Source organism: Sarcophilus harrisii, chromosome 2, assembly GCF_902635505.1.
Source record: "Sarcophilus harrisii chromosome 2, mSarHar1.11, whole genome shotgun sequence".
In the NCBI taxonomy this organism is placed as follows: Eukaryota; Metazoa; Chordata; class Mammalia; order Dasyuromorphia; family Dasyuridae; genus Sarcophilus; species Sarcophilus harrisii.
The window spans coordinates 519,245,179-519,263,584 of record NC_045427.1 but is presented as its reverse complement, the minus strand read 5'-3'; the positions used below and the strand labels follow the sequence as shown (position 1 = coordinate 519,263,584).

The following is an 18,406-nucleotide window of genomic DNA, read 5'->3' as shown; positions in this document are numbered from 1 at the left end:
GGGAAGACACCTATCAGTCACTGGACTATTCTGAGATTGGACATTTGCATCAGTTTTTGTAGAAACATTTTTCACCAATAAGAATAAAAAAAAAAAACAGTTTTCTATTTTACTTTGCTTCAGATTAAAATTCGCTCTAAAATCTCCTCCTTAGCTCACTGAGCATTTTGTCATTAGATGTTTTACTGTAAATATATTATGTTTGCTGAGCATGTTTAACATTTCACAAACTTGTTCTCCTGGCAGAAGTGCTACCAAAGCAATCAAATGATCGAAACTTAGGTATTAAAGAAGGAAAAAAAAGGATGAACACTGAGAGTCTGGTTAACTCTTAACTTGAATAATGTAATTCTTACTGACTATGCATTGTCTGTCTAGCAATCATTTAAAAAATTTAGTGTCTATTGTGATTCCTTGTCCTTTCTGCTCACGGTCCTAAGGAGCCTATGGCAGAGATGAAAGAAAGAAGATCACGTAGTAGAAAAAATGTCAAGTAGGGAGACCTCAAGTTCCAGATTTGGCTAGATCTGTTTTCTAGTCATAAGACCATGAATGAGTTGATCTCTCTGGGACTTAGTTTTTCTTCTCATTCAAGCAATAAACATTTATTGTTCAGTTGTTTCAGTCGAGTCCAACTCTTTGTGACCCCATTTGAGGTTTTCTTGGCAAAGATCCTAGAGTGGTTGGCCATTTCCTTCTACAGCTCATTTTACAGATGAGGAAACTGAGGCAGATGGGGTTATGTGACTTGCCTACATTTACACAGCTAAAAAGTGTCTGAGGCCAAATTTGAACTCCTGAAGATTAGTCTGTTTGCCTCTAGTTTCAGTATTCTAGCCACTTCATCACCTAGCTGCCCTCTTTCTTTAAATTACTTCCCTTCTTTTCCAGCCTTGGCCATAGTTGCTGCTGCTTAATCTCCCATCTCCTTTTTCTTCTTCCTCTCTCTGGCATGAAGCCATTCCTGATTACGTCTAGTTGTTGTTGTTCTCATTTTCCTTAGATTATTATATTTTGTCTCCTTAGTAAAACTAGTAAAGTAAGCTCAAGATAGGTAGGGATTGTTACATTCCCATCTTTTCATGTCTAGCTTCTTGGTGTCTTGCCCTTGTATGAGTACTTCCTAATAGTAACATTTATTAAGCACCAGCTTGTGCCAGCACTGTGCTAAATCTGGGGATATAGACAAAGAGAATGACAATCTCCCCTTTCCTGCTGCTTACCTTCTCTTGGGGAAGACTGTACACCAAAGGATGGAAGGGTTGGGAAGGGCAGGGGACTTTGGGAGGGGGGTCCTGGCTCCCTTCTCCAGTACTCCTGTCCAGAATAGAGACAATTCAAGGGGGCTAAGGAACTATTGAGTGTCAGAATTGAATCAGTCTCTGATATGAGCTTATCCTGGGAGAGGCGTGATTTTTCTGCCATTAAAACAAGCAAGCAGAGCAACCGATGGTAAGTGAATTTATTAATAAATAAATGTCTGTTGAAATGAATGAGCTGAATTTCATTTGAAGTTCCCCTAAGATTCCATTTTCACCTTAAATGTTTTTTTGCAGTGTAGGTGAACTCACGCCTCTAATATTGACTTTAGTCTTCCTCTGCATTGTTTAACAAGTGGGCTTGTACTAGAAGCTGTTGTTGTGATCCTTGGCTGTCATGCTTCTCCATGTTGAAGTTTAACTCAGTTAATGCTTAATAATTTGAGGTTGTCCTCTTTCAACTCCCTTGTTAGAATGACTATTTTGCATTGATTAAACATTTCTGAGAAATGATGACTTTACAAAAAACATACCTCTTGTTTTAGAGATATCAAGGGGCAGCTACATGGCGAAGTGGATAGAGTACCAGCTCTGAAGTCAGGAGGACCTGAGTTCAAATCTGGTTTCAGAAATTTAATACTTCCTAGCTATGTGACCCTGGGCAAGTCACTTAATCCCCAGCTGCCTCAGGGGGAAAAAATAACGGCTTATTCAGATTAGTTGCATTGGTAGTGATATAAATCATATCCAATATTATCTTCTCAATATCTTTTTATTTGGAATTTACTTTATCCTTTGTCATAACTAGTTGAGCTGAAGGCACTCAAGTAATTCTGAAATAAATGGTGAATCCTTTAAAGAAAAAAGTAGTTTCCTTTTTATTAGGGGTCAGTTATAATTGTTCTGGACTTTCCCAATCCTACTTTTCTTTTCTTTTCTTTTTTTTTTTTTTTTTTGATTCTTTAGGAAAGTATTCATTATATGCAGGAATAGCATTTCTGAGTAAACTTTAAAATCTCTTTTATTTCTTGATCCTGATTTATATTTTCAACTCCTTTTCCATATTCTCATTTTTAAATTAAAGTTATCAAGAATAAAATTTAAATATTTACTTTGAATGATCTGGTCAAATACTCTGTGGGATTTCTATGCTTCTTCATTCTTTGAAACAGATGATCATACTGCAATGATTTATACTCTGTAATTGTCTTCATAAAGATGTTTTCTTAAGGTAAAGTGACTGAGTACCCTAGTCTTATGTTTCTTGTTGCCTTTATCCACATAATGAAACCAGTTGCTTTAATCACTTTTCCAAATAAAATCCATCTTCTTTATATCTTCTGGTTTCTTTTGTAATGAGAATGTTAATATGGCTATAGTCCCATTTGTAGTGGAGTTGTTGACTTATCATCTGGAGATCATAGATTTAGAGCTGTCAGAGGAAGCTGGAGCTTGATCTAATTCATTTACAGATGAGGTCACTGAGCCCAGGGTCACACAGCTCCTGAGATCCTGAGACAGGATTCCAAGGAAGTCTTCCTCATTTCCAGGTCTGCCCACACTCCTTGCTGAGCCTTAGACAGAGATTGCATGTTATCACCAACTTCCCATTGTACTGTGAGGAATAGCACTCTTTTTTTTCTGCCACTCTATCAGTATCACTATAGGCATTTTGTTTTTGTCCATCTTGTCTGTGGCCATGACCAAATAGAGTGATGATGTGGCGATGACTTCTACTGATGCAGCATCCACATTTGTTTTTGAACAGAAATTACATAATCTGTTGCTAGGGCTTTATTAATCATTTCTAGCTTGCAGACTCCATGAGATCCTGCAGTCTGATATAACATTAGGTAGCCCTAGTCACTTGTCACAATGAGACAATAGAGAAGCTTGTCATAATTATTTAATATGTATGGAAAGTGGCAAATGAATGGTTCACAGAAAGAGGAGCAGAAAGTAGAAGATTCCCTAAAGTGAGACTTGAGCTAGACTTTTAAGTCTGGTCAGTGGAGGGATCAGGTAGAAAAGCAGGGAGGGAAAGTCATCAGGGAATTGGAAAGAGCAGTGCGGGCTAGTCTGGCCATAGAAATTGAGAGAGGAGACTGAAAGGCAGTTGGGACCAGATTGTGGGTTTGGATTGAATGTAATTAGAATAATTCTAAAACAAAAGCCTTCTTTTCCTTGGTTATCAATAGAGATAAATGACTTGGGGCATACATTGTTATCTCTGATAATAAAATTCTAGTCCTGCTTGTTCATTTGGAAGAGATTGTAAAATCTTTGCCTCAGTTTGATCATTCTGAAACAACAATAATGGGCAAAGAGCTTTTCTGAAGTGATCAGGAAAAGCTCTTTCTTATAAGGACCTGTAGAGTGCTGGGTAACATTCTCCTAGACTTTTCCCCTAATAGTATTAGTGTCTGATTTTTTTTTTTGTTTGTTTGTTTACATTACCTGTGTCCCCTCATGTAGACATATATTTTTAGGAAACTTAATGCCTTAGTTAGAAACATTAAAGAGGATCTTGTACCCTCCTGCTACTGATTAGCAAATTAGGTCAAAATCACCATTAATTTTACTGCTAACATCTTCCCACCAAGTATGTGAAGTGTGGGGTACCTAATTGCAACAGAATGGAAGATCTTGGTATCTATCAGCACACCAGTAATACATCTTAAGAGAAACTGAGCTCTTCTCTGAACTACCTTTGTGTTAATAGTTCAGAGGCAAGCCTGTCTTAAGGCAGATGGATAGAAGAGATTTTTTGGTTAGGATCAGCTGTGGGAAAGTTCACTCTAGTGAGTTAGATGTAATATTATGTAATGTGTTTCAGCCTCCTCCAAAGTTGCCCAGTGGAGTCTTTAGTCTGGAATTTCAAGATTTTGTGAATAAATGGTAAGTTGGCCTCTTATTCTTGGCAAGTATATCATAAAGAATTTGGCTTTTTATATTGGGCTGCACTCCTCTGAAGGATTTTCAGATTTGGCTTTTTTTGTGGTAACCCATGATGGCTTTATTCTTCTGAATCTCTGATATTCTCTCATGGGTTAAAAGTCTTATATTAGACTTTTATAAAAGACATATTAGACACTGTACTTTACATTTTGCTTAATGATTTATCTTTTGTGGGTTAATTTTATAGAGACTAATAAAAAAATTTACCTTCAAAAAAGAAGTAATTTTTATTTGTTCTTCTTTTAAGCCTAATAAAAAATCCTGCTGAGAGAGCTGATTTAAAGCAACTTATGGTAAGTCAGGTCTTAATAGATTTCTCACTAATATTGAAATTACCCCTATAAGGAAGTATAGGGCCAGGGCAAATTTTATTGTGCCTCTTGCTCAATATTTTAATACAGGTGAAATCCAAATTAAATTAACTTTAAGGGCAATAGTGAAGGAGAAAAGATATTGTCAAAGGTTAACATGCAATCTGAGAGATGGTCTCATTCACTTCCTAGTGATGGTAGGGAATTTACATATGTATATAAGCCTCTAGTCTTTTTTTTTTTTTCTCAAGTCAGTCCATTCGGAGAGCAATTACCCAATCAGCAGGAGTGGTCAGATTTCCTATTAAGTTTAAATCAGCTCAGTTTATCATTTGGACTTTTGTATTCCTTTTGAATCCTTTTTTCTTGATTGAACATAATTTTTAGAAAATTCTGAACTTTAAAAGTAACAAGTAAAAACAGAAAATTTTATGTACATTGTAGAACAGGAGAGCATTATATATGAAATTGTGAATATTACATAGTTTGCTTTTAAGTATATAATCATTTCAAATATGTACCTTTCAAAGCGGTCTAGCTTATCTGTAATTCCCTTTTTTTATTTTGGAGACATACCCCTTTTCTTGTACCTTTTTTCCATCCCACCTTTTCCTCTCAAGTAAAAAAAGAAAGAAAAAAGTATTTGTAACAGATACCCATAGTTAAAGCAGTTTCCTGCATTTTCATGTCCAAAATGAATGTCTTATGCAATATGAATCCATCACCTCTTTGTCAGGAAATGGGTAGCATGCTTTATTATTAATCCTTTGGAATCTTGATGGTTCATTACATTGCTCAAAAGTTGGTTTTTGATCACAACTGTTTGTCTTTACAATGCTTTTACTGAATAAATTGTCCTGGCTTTACTTACTTTAGTCTGCATCAGTTCCTACATCTTCAATTCCTCCAAAACCATCTTTTTCACTAATTATGGTGCAGAAATAGTTCATTTTATTCATATACCATAGCTTGTTGAGCCATTCCCCAATTCACAGATACCCCGTTGATTTCTTGAAGTCTTTACTATATCAAGAAGATGCTACATATATTTTTACACTTATTGAATCTTATTTTTTAAATGTTGTTCTAATGTTACTTCCTCTCCACATTTCTCACATACAGGTTCACACTTTTATCAAGAGGTCTGATGCTGAGGAAGTTGATTTTGCAGGTTGGCTCTGCTCCACCATAGGCCTTAACCAGCCTAGCACACCAACCCATGCTGCTGGTGTCTAAAGTGTTTCTTTGGGAAGCTGGAGAAAGGCTGCTCCCTCACCCATTGTGCAAAACAATGCTACCTTAGATCCTATTTCTCATGCTTGTCTCTGTTCAGATGTGCATTTTACCCTGTGAAGAAGGATGAAGAACATAGCATGTGCCAAATTCTATTTGTGATTTTTTTTTAATTATGATTATTCCCTTGAGTGAATTGGCTTTGCATTGGGGGCTTCTTATTTGTGTTAATGACTCCCCAGAAAGTGTGCGCTGTTGACTTAGTGAGATTTTCTTTGCACTGCTGCTCCTCCAGCCTCAGCTGGCTGGCCTTGTGATTTGGGGGGGAGGGGGTTGTCTTGACACAGTGGTACTTCATTTTCGCTAGGCATTTACCCTCTTTTCCTGAAAGTGGAAAGGAGAAGCCTGGTTGATGTCCTTCACAAGCAGTGCATGGGAAGCATGCTTTTGCTGCTATGAAAACAAGCATTAGAAAGTGGATGTCACAGTGTTGTAATTTTTGCTTTCTGTGTAGAATCCAGCTGTTTTCACCTAAATCAAGTCAGAGCCCCGCACTGCCATAATAGCCAGGGCTTCATCAGTCTATTGTGAGGACTTAAGAGACTTGTGGCTATATTTCTATATTTATTTTAAAAATATTCTGTGGGATATTCAGAGTTGTTGGGTGGTGTATGTCTCTTAATTTTTGACTGGCATTTCTAAAATAGTGGGAGTTTTCGATTGTCACCAATGAATCAAGTCATTAAAGTTCATCAGACATCTTCCTCTTAATCCAATTACAGAATATATTGTGTATAGTGCCTAAAAATTGTATGGAGATCCTTTTAACCATTTTATTTTCAAATGTTTAACAAATCTAATCTCTTATTCTAATAAATATATCATCAAGTTTAACAGAAGAGTTGAAAGTAGTATATTTTCTGTACTTCAGGTGGTGATGGTTTTATCATTTTATAGGAAAATGGTCATTTTGGTTTCTTGAATCTGTCCGAGCTTTTTTTATGTGGGAAGGTAGATAAAAATAAGAAAGGTTGCAAGAAGGAAATACTGGACTAAGAAAAAACTTCCTTTCATTTTATATACTCTTTCTTAGAAGTCACATCAAAAATGATTGTAACAATATTCAAAATATCTCCCATTAAGCACCTTTATCAATAAGTGTCTTCCAAAAGCTTTCCTCTTGAAATCAGAAAGACCCTATTTATTTATATTTCCCTTTTCTTTTTAATTCAACTTAACATTTAGTTTTATATTCTTCTTTCTTCCCCCACCTTTTGAAAAGGCAAAACCCCTCAAATCCATTGTAAATATTTATAGTTAAATTTCTACATTAGCTATATACCAACAAAACAAAACAAAACAAAAAAACAGAAAATGCTTCAATTTATACTGAGGAATCTACAAACTTTATTTAGAGGTAGGTAGAATGTTTCTTCATGAGACTTGAAATTGTAGTTGGTCAGTTGTACTGATTACTTTCTAAGTCTTTCAAAGTTGATTTTATAATTTATAATTTATATAATTTATAATAATTAGTGCTTTTATTATGTTATTTTTCTGCATGATATATCACTACCTTCCCAGGTTTTCTCCAAGCCTTTGCCTTTATGAATTTTTTTTTTTTACAGTAGCACAGTATTCCATCATAACCACATATTCTAACTTCATCAACTATTCCCCAGTTGACTGACAGGCATTCTCATAGTTCCCAATTCTTAGCCATCTCACACACACACAGCTACTAATATTTTTGGTACATATAGTTCTTTTTTCATTGATCTCTTGATTATATACATTTTGTTATCACTGAATTAAATGATAAATGATAAGTACAGTGTAAGAAAGAACTTTCTGGGCATGGTACCAAATTGGTTGGACTAGTTCATAGGTCTCCCAGCAGTCCTTGTTTGTTATTCTGGCCAAATTGATGCCCACCCTTTTCTTTACAAAGAAAGATTAAAAATTTCCTCATTTATAGCATTTTGGGTAGAGTGCTATAAGAATTTGGGAATTGGTTTCCAAAACATTTGTGCTCAAGACACTTAAAAGATTGCATATACCCTGTATACTGTGCTAATTGCTAATGCTCTCCACAGGTAAACAAGCTGATTATTATATTGTAGCACTCTCTAGGTCACCAAAAGATTAATGAATTCTACATCCCTAACAATTTATTCCTTTAGAAATTTTTAATGATTCTTTCAGTGGTTAATTTTGGGCTTTTATTGCACATAAACTTAAAAAGACATTGCCTGAACTCCCTCCCTCTTTTTCTTCTTTGCAATATTAAAAATGTACTAAAAAAATCTCTGTCCTGGAAATTATTAATGATATCATTAGATGATATTTTCAAAGAAACATGTTCAGTTGCATTTCTGATTCTGGCATACAACAGTGTGTAGTTGTTTTTGAAAGTTTTAAAACTGCACAAGAATACTGCTGTCTTTTCTGTGTTCAACCATGTTTTGTTGCTTGTGCTGTGCAAATTTGACCTAAATTAACCATATCCTTTGTGGTAAGGGAAAGAACATAGAAATGAATCTTGACCACAAGTGAGAAATTTTCAATGTTCTATTTCTTTAGCCTTTTTTTTTTAAATTATAAAAACAAGTTTATTCAATAAGTATATCCTAAGACATTTTTTTTTTAAATATGGCACATTTCCTTAAATACAAAAATTATTTTTAAAGCAATTCAGATTTTTTATTCTAATACGTATTCTACAAGAACATGGTTTGGCTTTCTCCTGATATCCCATTGACAGCATTTTTTATCTGCATTTAACCACAATGTAGTAGCTCAGATTAAGATGTTCACAACTATACATGCACATATCGTGTTGTTACTCAGAGTGGCATTTAAACAGTTTATGCTCTTTCTATGAGTAGCTGAATCACATTATACCTCTTTACCTTTTTATCTATCAGATTATAGAATCTAGAACTTGGTCTTGCTCTATGGGATATATATATATAGACAAATAAAGGCATATTGTAACTCCCTTTTAAAGGCATAGTAAGAAAAATGTTAAAGGCTGGTTTACATTTAATTTTTTCTGATTACAAATACACAAATACTTCCATATAACATCATATGAAGTTTTATCTCTAGTGTGTATATGAATCAATTAACTTAATATGAACTTGACCTTTTTTTTTCCAATGGTAAAATATAGATCCTTGAATTTCCTACCCTGTGGTAGATACTGAAGGAAAATTCCTGAATCTTAAAATTAACTTAGATAAATAACTAATCTTGATTTTCCCCTTTCTCCTTTAGGAATCAGATTCTTCTTCCTCTTCTTCCTCTTCTTGAGCATGATTTCTTGTGCTTAGCTGTAATTCAGTTTGATTGATGGAAGTTTCATTGTCTACCTGCACCAAGATCTGATGTGGTCAAAGATATTACATATATATACATATTAATATTTAAAAAGAACAACAACAAAAAAAAACATACACTTTAAAAACATCAGGTCTTAAAACCAGAGCTAAATCTTTTTTTTTCTCTCATCTCTTTAAGACATTGAAGAATCAAACTTACAGAGTATAGTGAAGTCACTACTCAATTCAAATTCCTCAAATTCTTTCAGATTAAATGTTTTAATTGTATTACAAACATGAGTCTTTAGGCTATTTCAGGGCTTCTTAAAACTTTTTTTACTTATGATCTCTTTTCACCTGAGAAATTTTTATGTGAAAGGTATATAAAATATGTATACAAATCAAACATTTACTGATAATAAATCATTTTGTGACACCCTTCCCGCTTTCAGATGGGAGACCCTATATAGAGTTCTGAGCCTCAGTTTAAGAAGCTGGGGACTATATGATAAAAGGCAGACTAAGGTAAACAAGCCTTAATTTGAATGAACTGAAATTTATTAAAACCATATACATTTACTTAGGGGAAGTTATTAATGTATATTTTTTGTTACAGAAGAAAATGTCCCAAGACAGCAAGTAAATAAATGCATACTATGATTACCTCAAGTCATTAGATGTGAGAGGGTCATATTAAGGATAAGAACTCATTTTTGTCCAAAAATCATTAACTTCGCGAAGTTAATGATTTGAATAGCTTTTTAAGCAGGATTATTACAATGTATATAATAGCTTTGACGAAATACAATTTATTCTTCCTAAACATAATGCCCCAAATTAGCATAACTGAGATGACAGATGAACAGAGGGAAGCAATCAAAAATTATTTAAAAAATGCAATGCCTATAAGCAAATTACAAACCAATTGGAAATTTAGTGGGTTTATTAACTTAAGGAGGAATTAATGACATTTCTCATATTCCAAAGTCCTTTAGTCTCAAAAATGTGTTTTTATACTGCTTTTTATTACCCCAAAGCAGAAAATTATACCATTAACTCTAAATTTCAGTTTTTTCCCATAGTTGCACATTTACTTATGCTTACATTTTCTGGTTCCTTAGTTGGAGGCGAAAGATGGGTCATTCTTTCCCCTTCTCTGGAGCTAATAATTGACTGAAGAGCCAGCTCTTCAACCTAAAACATAAGACAAGTGGGTCATTTTGCCTTTCCCTACACTATTTACAATGAAGAGGAAAGAACAAAGCTCCCACTGTATGTTAAGGGAAGGGAAGTGAAACGCTGTCTTGGAATAGACACTATCAGCAGTGGGTAGGAGGAGCAGATGCACTGCCCTTACAAGGAGGCAAGCTCCTTGCACCTATGGGCTCTTCCCTCCTCCTCTTTCCTCCCCCCCCCCCCCCCCCCCCCCCAGACAATTACTTTAAAGTGTCTCTTCTGCAACTGAGCTCACTTTAAGGCAAGGATCACCAAGGCAGAATCCCCCAAAGCGAACATCCAAGTGTAATAGACTCGGGCCTCTCCCTCCTAAACTGGTTAAAATTTTGCCTGACCAGCCCTGGATTAAGGAAGATAGGAACCAAAGAGATGGTTTTTATATTGGCAGGTGTGTGTGTGTGTGGTGGTGGGGGGAGCGCTAAGGAGATCATGGAAGATGGACCTCATAGAAGTAGAGGACTAAGACCTGCAAGGAGTCTTGAGATCCTCTAGTACAGATAAGAAAATGGAGGTTTTCCCAAGAGATTAGGATGCTCTTACTCTTTCCATTAGCCTGGGCTTCCTCTCATTATCATCAAACACTAGCACTGTGGAGTACACAAATACAAACGGATGCTCCACAAGACCCGGTGAAACAATGCGGCCAGAAGGGGAGCCGTGAGACAGGAGCACCAAATTACAGATTTCTGTGACCTAGACTGGTCGGGCCCCCAGGAAATGGCTGAGTGGCCGCAAAAGCGGATGAAGGAGAAAATAAAGGGACCTTCCATCCGACGTCCTCCATCCAAGGGTGATGAGATCTGGCCCCCCCAGCCCCCTCCCATTCCTCTATCTCAACACCCTGCGTTACCGCCCCCTCACCCCCTCTGGCAGCCCCTGAGGGAGGGCCCGAGCTGAGTGTGCCTTAGAGCCCTCCTAGACCCTAAGTTTCTCTAAGGCAGGTACTGAGGTTACTCGGCGGAAGCACTTAGTTTGGAGCCCTCCTACAGCATCGTGGCCCAAGGCCTAGGCTTATTTCCGACCCCTTTGTAATGGGCTCCTCTGTCTGCATGCGGCCGTTGCCTTCCCCTTCTCCCCCACGTATCCCCAGCTCTAGCTAGGGTTAAGCACGTGCTCAGCGAGCGCCCCCAGGAGGCAGCCAGAGAGGCACGTCGCCAGTTCCGAGGTTGGCCGCAGAGGGGCGTGGCTGCGCGCTTTCCCTCGGCCCCTCCTCTGCTTGGTTTCTCTCCTCCCTCCTGGGGGCGGCCTCTCGAGGGCTACACCGCTCTCGGCTCCGCCCCAAGGTGCTGGGGCTCGGGGTCGCCAAGGGTGGCGTTACCTTTAATCGATTGAGCTGGTCGTGCAGCGCCGCCTTGACTCGCAGCAGCGTCTCCTCTTCCTTGCGGAGTTCCTGCAGCCGGCTCAGCATCCTGCCTGCTCTTCAACTTCGGAGCGCCTCCCTCTTAGGACGCGCCCGGGGGACGCCGTCTGACGACAGCAGGGCCCCATGCGGAAGAGGCCGGGCAAACGGACATCTTGAGTATGGGGGAAATGCACTTCCGGTTCACCATAGATTCCCACCGGAAGCTCCTACAAGTTTTCGGCTTCTCGTGGCAGGTCACGTTAAAGACAGCTAGTGCAGGATTCTCCCATTTCCGAACTCGGCCGCTCCCCTCCGCGGGGAAGCAGGGCTTCCCGGGCGCGTTCTACTTCTGCACCCAAGGGGTCTTTCTCTCCACCACCCCACTCTCCTCCCTATAGTTGACCCCATTGGGGGCATGTAGGAGAGGTGGTCTGGCCTGCCAGTGCCTTCCACTGCTCATGTGGCACTAGGAAAATGGAGCAAGGTTGCCATCAAGCGACTTGGCCAGTGTTTGCAGCCGCAGGCCCAGCTTGGCTGTTCTCATCCCCTTGTTACCTCCCACTTAATGATTCCATCATCCCCTCACACACACACACACACAAAATAAATCCAGTTGTGCATATTTCCTTTCAATCCCTCACTTTGGCTTAGCAATGAGGGGGCCCTTAATTTCCACTATCAAATTTCCTTTGTGAGCACCCACACCACTTACAACCATTTCAAAACTCGAGAGCCCTATCTATACTATATATAAATTGTATAGGAGCCAGCATCTAGTATTGGTTTTCACAAGTTGTGAATTCAAGGCCCAAATATAACATCACTTATAAAGCAATCAGGTTAATTGAAACTTTTTGCAAAATATGATTTGATATTTGTGAACATTAACATATTTTCTTAATAAACAATTTCCAGTTTTTTTTCCAAAGCCACTTTGAGTATTTATTTTTTTAGAAATTCACAATATCCACATAATGTGGATGCCCCAATAGATAAACTTATGCTGAGTTTATGCAGCAGGCTTCTTCTCAGCAGGTTTTTTTGGTGTGGCAGGTTTCTTTTCTGCAGAGGGCTTCTTAGCTGCTGCAGGCTTCTTTTCCCCAAGCTTCTTTTCTGCTGGTTTCTTCTGCCCTGGAACCTTCTTTGCTCCTGCAAGCTTTTTATTACCTGCAAGCTTCTTCTTCTTCTTCTCATCTACTTTCTTTGCCTCCATAATTTTCTTTAGTGCAGCAGCTCTTTTATCTTCTCTGATTTTCCGCTGTAAAGGATTAGGAAGAAGATAAGACAACCAAAAAACTCAAAAGCAAACCAGTGTATATTTAATATGGATTTACTTACATTCTTAGCCTGGCGTAGAATTGTATTTCGGCGCATTGTCTTGGCATATGGGTTCAGTTTCATCATGATTCTCAAGTTCTTCAGTGGGTTCTTCTTGAGTACTCGTCTATGAATCTTTTTGCTGTAAAGCAGTGGGTAATATTTTGTATTAACATACTTTTACCATTCACCATTAATAAGACAAAGTGAGTAACTATTACTGCCAAATTAGATGCCAATAACTGTTACTTTACCGTGGTGCACGGAGGGCTCTCCGGATCTCTGGGCTTTTCAAAATCCTGGTAAGGTCTGTGTTGGTCATCTTGTGCATGGGAAGACTGAAAGGGGGAAAAAATTCAGAGTTTAAAAAAAATTATTTTTTGTTTAGAACAAAAATCTGAACTAAATTTTGAAAACCTTTGAATCAGAACTTCCACTAAAATCACAGGCTTCAGAAACACGGACCAATGAAGTGGAATCTCATCATTTCCAATCCTCTCAGTTCAGTTCTGAGAACACTTACTTGTAGTGACTCTTCAAGGTAGCAGGCCGGCGCCATGTACCATACAGCTCATCCAACTTGCGGAAGGCACTTTCAGTCCAAATACAAAAACGCCCCACATGCCCACCAGGAGCAAGCCTCAAAAGATTTAATTTACTCACATTAAGTAGAGTAATACCTGTAAGATAAAGCAAGGTAGAAAGAACTGTTTCATCATATATAGCTCATGACTTTAAAAAAAATATATAAATAAAAGCAATTCAATGAAAATTGTCATACTTAAAAGTGCAATATATTACAAATGAAATTCTTTCCAATGTACTTAACACAGCACATCCAAGTATCAGAATACCATGTACTTCAGAAATATGCACTATGAAATAAAACCTCAGCTTTATAAGGCTACTTTCTGTATCCATAGGAAAAAAAAAAAACCCAACTACTCTTGTAACAGGATCAAAACTCTTAAGGCTATTTCAATGGACCTTAGTTCTGGACCAGTCACTCAAATAAAAAGATGACTTTCAAGCAGGGAGGTTTACCATAATAAGGTTGCCCACTAGCCAGTAAAAAAATTCAGACACATAAGATTGATCACATTAATGAAATTAATCCTTGAAGTATATAATGAGGGGGAAAAAAATTTACCAGGAATGTTTCTGAAGGCCTTGATGATACCATTGTCTTCATTATAGATGATACAAGGTCCCCGTCGCTGAATCCGACGACGGTTTCTCATTTTACCCTTACCAGCTCGCATACGCTGAGAAGCATAGACCTTAAAAAAATTTTTTTAAAGGGCATCTTATTATAAAAATTTACTTTAAGTATCACTAAGTAATAACTCTTAAAAACTCAATACATTAGATTTAGATTCTTTCCAAAGTAACTACATATGAAAACTCCCTAATCAAGTATCAGAACTTCCACAAAATCACGTTGTTTCAGAAACACGGACCATGAAGTGGAATATCATCATTACAAGGATGTCCCTCACATCTGAAGGTAAGAAACCAGATTAAGTTTTACTCTGATGAGCCCCTGCTGAACTTCGTTCACCAGAGAATCCTTGACTTTAAGATAAACCTCCAATTTTCTAATTTTAGAAATTATTTGCCTATACCACTGTAGTGATGTTACAGATATATGCCTGATTAATTTACCTTTTTGATGTCATTCCATGCCTTCAGCTTCTTAAGCAATAAAACTGCTTCCTTGGTCTTCTTATACCCCTCGACTTTATCTTCAACCACTAGAGGAAGTTCAGGAACTTCTTCAATTCGATGACCTTGGGGAGGGGGGACAGAGAGAAGAAATGATATGCCCATGACAATTCTATAGAAAATTATGTTCCAAAAATTTTTTTTCACTATATAGAGCCAGCCAGAAGATGCACAGAATTGTTAATACACTAGTAATAGTTACCAACCATAAGACTTTAGGCAGGTGATGGCAAGAGTAAATAGAAAGATGGGTATCAGGAAGCCCAGAGTCAAAATTTAGTCTCATCCTTATTAGCTGTGATGCTAGTAAAGTACTCCATCTTTCTTCTGTAGTTTATGCATCTCTAAAACTGGACAAGATTATCTATTTTGCAGGTTGTTGTGAGGATCAAATGAAATTTTAAAAAAATTGCTCAGCACAGTGCCTACCCACTATATAAATATTCATTTGCTTTCTCCCTTACTATTCCATGATACTGAGGTTTCCAAACATGACCCAAGATGGATTTTCAGAGTTTTCTACAGTAAAAGGAACAAATCGACCAAGGGAGATTAAAAAATTATTAGGTAATGTTCAAAGTTACAAAGCCAGTAGTGGAATCCAATTTATTTCCAGTATTTCATAATATGAAATTAACTAGGGTTAATTTCTTAACTAGAATACCTTTGGGACCTTCCCTCCCCCAGCAAAGAGGATGAGGTCTGTATTGCAATCATTATACTGTCCCTCACTCAAACCATTTTTTTCTATTTTTTTTTGCTGAGGCAATTGAAGTTAAGTGACTTGCCCAGGAGTTGCATAGGTAGGGAGTGTTAAGTGTCTGGGATGAGATTTTAACTTGGATCCTCCCGACTTCAGGGCTGGAGCACTCAAACCATTTCTAATGAAACATACCTTTTGACATGACCAGTGCTGGCAGAGCAGAGGCAGCCAATGCAGAGCAGATAGCATAACGTTTTTGTGTTGTGTTCACTCTGCGATGCCAACGACGCCAAGTCTTGGTAGGAGCAAACATGCGACCTCCTCGACACATCTATTTTTCTAGTCAAGAATCAAATTTACCACTTAAAAAATTCAAAATACTTTTTCTTAAGGTCTTGCTCAGAGAAACTTTTTCAGCAACCTTCTGTACCAGCTTACTGACAGCAGGCAACTGTCACTGAAAACAGAGTAAGGCGCAAATTACAGCATCATAGCAAGCCAATTTTTCATGTCAAAGCCATCCCTATTTATAAATATTTAGTGCTTACAATGGAGGGAACAATGAAATAGACCCCATCACTCACTATATGCAAAATCCTGGACAGTTAATTTCTACACACCCACCCACCCACATATACATATATATACACACACAGACACATAATAGCAATTGAATTCTACTATTCACTTTGTAGCACTGCTCTAGGGAGCAGCATAATGTATATATGAATGACCACAAAACACAGGATGTTTATGCCAAAATAATTATCATCACGTCTTGTTTAGGAAACAAATTGAACACTAAGGATACGTTTCCAAAAGCACCCTGGCCAGAGCGGTGAGTCCCTCCACCCCGAACACGAGGAATTCGAGCAACAGCTCTGCCAGTGCCCCAGGACTCAGCACTGGTCTGGTGACCTAAAAAGTAAGGAGAAGCCAAGTGAGATTTAATACATCAATAACACCTTCATCAAATGCATGTACTACACGTTATCAGAACTTCCATAAAAATCATGTGGTTCAGAAACACGGACCAATGAAGTGGAAATCTCATCATTTCTGTGTAGCATTAAACAGTTTTCTTTTGAAGTCACAAAATTATTTTACTCAATTAAAATGTGGGTAGTTTTTTTTTTTGGCTTTTAAAAAAACCCCACACTTCTCCAAAGTTATGGTTTATTTCTAAAAACAAAACTCAAACTGCACATACATGAGCATACCTGCTAGTTCACTGACAGCATAAGGTTGCCGATTATTTTTTCTCAAGTTGGTGTGAACAAAATTCACAATATCTGGACGAATAGGAGCCTTAAAGACAGCAGGCAAGGTAACATTTTTGCCAGATACTTCCCCCTTTTCAGAGTACACAGATATCAAGGGACGTACACAAGCCTGGGAAAGAAAGTAACAAGCACTTATAAACCACATCATCAGGAAGAAAATCTGCGCTTTTCAGCTTCTAAGAATTCTGGGAACATTGCTCAGTTACTAATAATCATCACCCAGAAAGCGCCAGCATACTGACAGCAGGCAACTGTCACTGAACGCTAGGTAAGACGCAAATTACGACATCATAGCAATGAGTCTTCCCAGGTAGCTTTTAATGTCTCAAAAAAACCTCATTAAAAAGACTTAAAAGGAACCATCCCCTTACAAAATCTTCAAAACAATCTAATAAACATGGATGGGTTCATGTTATTTAAAATTTTCACTTAATCTTCTTTATCTCATTGGGGATTCATTCGTTCAATCCAAGAGATTAATTTTCTTTGGATCTTATTCCTTTGAACTTAGACCTTAACTACGGTTTTCTCTCGATAAAGCAGCAGAATGTATTGTTAAACGAACTAGTCACTGAAATCAGTCACTTGTGCCGCACTTCTCTTTTATCATTTGGTTTCAAAGGAAAAGACCTCGTTTTAAGTCCATGCGGCATCAATATTGAAACGCAAAGTTAAGGCCCAACGCGGGCTTTCCTTCCCTTACGTTCACTCTCAGGTGGTCCTAGCCTCTACTCGATGAATTTCACCAGCTCCCGACTGCTCTGAACCCTAAGGGACCAGCAGCCCCGCGATTACCCGGCGCCCTCATCCTGAATTAACCCGTGGCTTGTAAGCCGGGAGGCCTCCGCATTTTTGTCGTTCCCGCACACGTTGCTTCTAAGATGGCTGCCCTCTCGCCACACCACCCACCCACCCCAAACCAGAGGCAGCGTGCACGGGAGAGCTAACATTTCCCCACGCCCTCTCCGCTGTCCCGAGTCCCCGGTATCCCACTCTAAGTCCCCGGCTTGAGGAACGAATCCCCCGCAAAGAGTTCACTCACCATGGCGGGCACTGGAGAGTAAGAGCCACGCTCCTCTCCGCCCGATGGCTCCACAGGAAAAGGAAACACAAAGCACCAACTTGCAATTATATGTATCCCTCCCCCTACGCGCTGCACCAGCTCCGAACCAATGAAGAGAAAGAGAACATTTCTGTGCTAAGTATTTCTTTTATAATTATACAATAAATACTAGGGATAGAAATACGTATTCCTATATGAAGGAAATTAATTTATTAAAACAATCTTGAAGTTTTTAATATAGGTTAGACATTAGGGACTCATTTTTCGCGGAATGATCCTAAAGAGAGTGTGATCAGATGACAGGCGTAAAAATTCTCTTTAATGTTATAAGCATTTTTTTTCCTTAATTAGAAGGGAATTTTATTTAAATAAGAAAACGCGCTGTTTGGCATGAAAATAACAAAAAAATTTAGCGGAGAAGACTTATTAGTTTTTTTTAAGGCAAAATGTAGTCCGGGCGGGGCGGAGCGGAGCGGGGCGGAGCGAGTGACGAGCCTGTGACGTTAGCTGTGGAGTGCGCACTTGTTCGCAGACGTGGCTCGGGAGCTCTGAACCTGCGGACGCTATGTTGCCCAACGTGAATGAGTCGGCTTCGGCCCTTTACGACCTTCTCATTAAGTGAGTTATCTCCCCGTCTCTCGCCGCTTCCTGCG

The 18,406-nt window shown here is 38.3% G+C and overlaps 4 protein-coding genes and 5 non-coding genes across 11 annotated transcripts in view; 2 read left to right on the top strand and 7 right to left on the bottom strand.

Annotated features, from left to right (window-relative positions):
- MAP2K1 (mitogen-activated protein kinase kinase 1) overlaps positions 1-6,660 on the top strand; it is a 98,326-nt gene extending 91,666 nt beyond the window's left edge. For both annotated transcript variants that reach the window (XM_031955337.1, XM_031955338.1), the window contains exons 9-11: positions 4,096-4,157; positions 4,465-4,510; positions 5,651-6,660. In XM_031955337.1, coding sequence (XP_031811197.1) covers positions 4,096-4,157; positions 4,465-4,510; positions 5,651-5,764 — 222 coding nt within the window. In that variant the 3' untranslated portion in view covers positions 5,765-6,660. The remainder of the gene's footprint in view (positions 1-4,095; positions 4,158-4,464; positions 4,511-5,650) is intronic.
- Positions 6,661-8,740: 2,080 nt separating this feature from the next.
- SNAPC5 (small nuclear RNA activating complex polypeptide 5) lies at positions 8,741-11,847 on the bottom strand. Its single transcript, XM_012543503.3, has 3 exons — positions 11,639-11,847; positions 10,189-10,278; positions 8,741-9,147 (listed from the first exon to the last, which is right to left on the bottom strand). Exons 1-3 carry the CDS (start codon positions 11,726-11,728, stop codon positions 9,037-9,039), a joined length of 291 nt encoding a protein of 96 aa, XP_012398957.1. The 5' UTR covers positions 11,729-11,847; the 3' UTR covers positions 8,741-9,036.
- Positions 11,848-12,577: 730 nt separating this feature from the next.
- Positions 12,578-17,907, bottom strand: RPL4 (ribosomal protein L4). The gene is made up of 10 exons (XM_003755672.4): positions 17,733-17,907; positions 16,628-16,799; positions 16,219-16,325; positions 15,600-15,738; positions 14,645-14,769; positions 14,130-14,259; positions 13,503-13,659; positions 13,234-13,317; positions 13,001-13,121; positions 12,578-12,920 (listed from the first exon to the last, which is right to left on the bottom strand). Exons 1-10 carry the CDS (start codon positions 17,733-17,735, stop codon positions 12,672-12,674), a joined length of 1,287 nt encoding a protein of 428 aa, XP_003755720.1. The 5' UTR covers positions 17,736-17,907; the 3' UTR covers positions 12,578-12,671.
- Positions 13,400-13,471, bottom strand: LOC111719465. Its single transcript, XR_002769600.1, has one exon. It is a non-coding gene; the product is annotated as a small nucleolar RNA SNORD18 (small nucleolar RNA).
- Positions 14,395-14,465, bottom strand: LOC111719469. The gene has a single exon (XR_002769602.1). It is a non-coding gene; the product is annotated as a small nucleolar RNA SNORD18 (small nucleolar RNA).
- On the bottom strand, positions 15,804-15,903 carry LOC111719470. Its single transcript, XR_002769604.1, has one exon. It is a non-coding gene; the product is annotated as a small nucleolar RNA SNORD16 (small nucleolar RNA).
- Positions 16,397-16,469, bottom strand: LOC111719468. Its single transcript, XR_002769601.1, has one exon. It is a non-coding gene; the product is annotated as a small nucleolar RNA SNORD18 (small nucleolar RNA).
- LOC111719472 lies at positions 16,886-16,986 on the bottom strand. The gene has a single exon (XR_002769605.1). It is a non-coding gene; the product is annotated as a small nucleolar RNA SNORD16 (small nucleolar RNA).
- A 333-nt stretch (positions 17,908-18,240) lies between the features above and the next one.
- The window catches only part of ZWILCH (zwilch kinetochore protein), a 29,293-nt gene continuing 29,127 nt past the window's right edge, over positions 18,241-18,406 (top strand). For both annotated transcript variants that reach the window (XM_012543512.3, XM_031955336.1), the window contains exon 1: positions 18,241-18,371. In XM_012543512.3, coding sequence (XP_012398966.1) covers positions 18,319-18,371 — 53 coding nt within the window. In that variant the 5' untranslated portion in view covers positions 18,241-18,318. The remainder of the gene's footprint in view (positions 18,372-18,406) is intronic.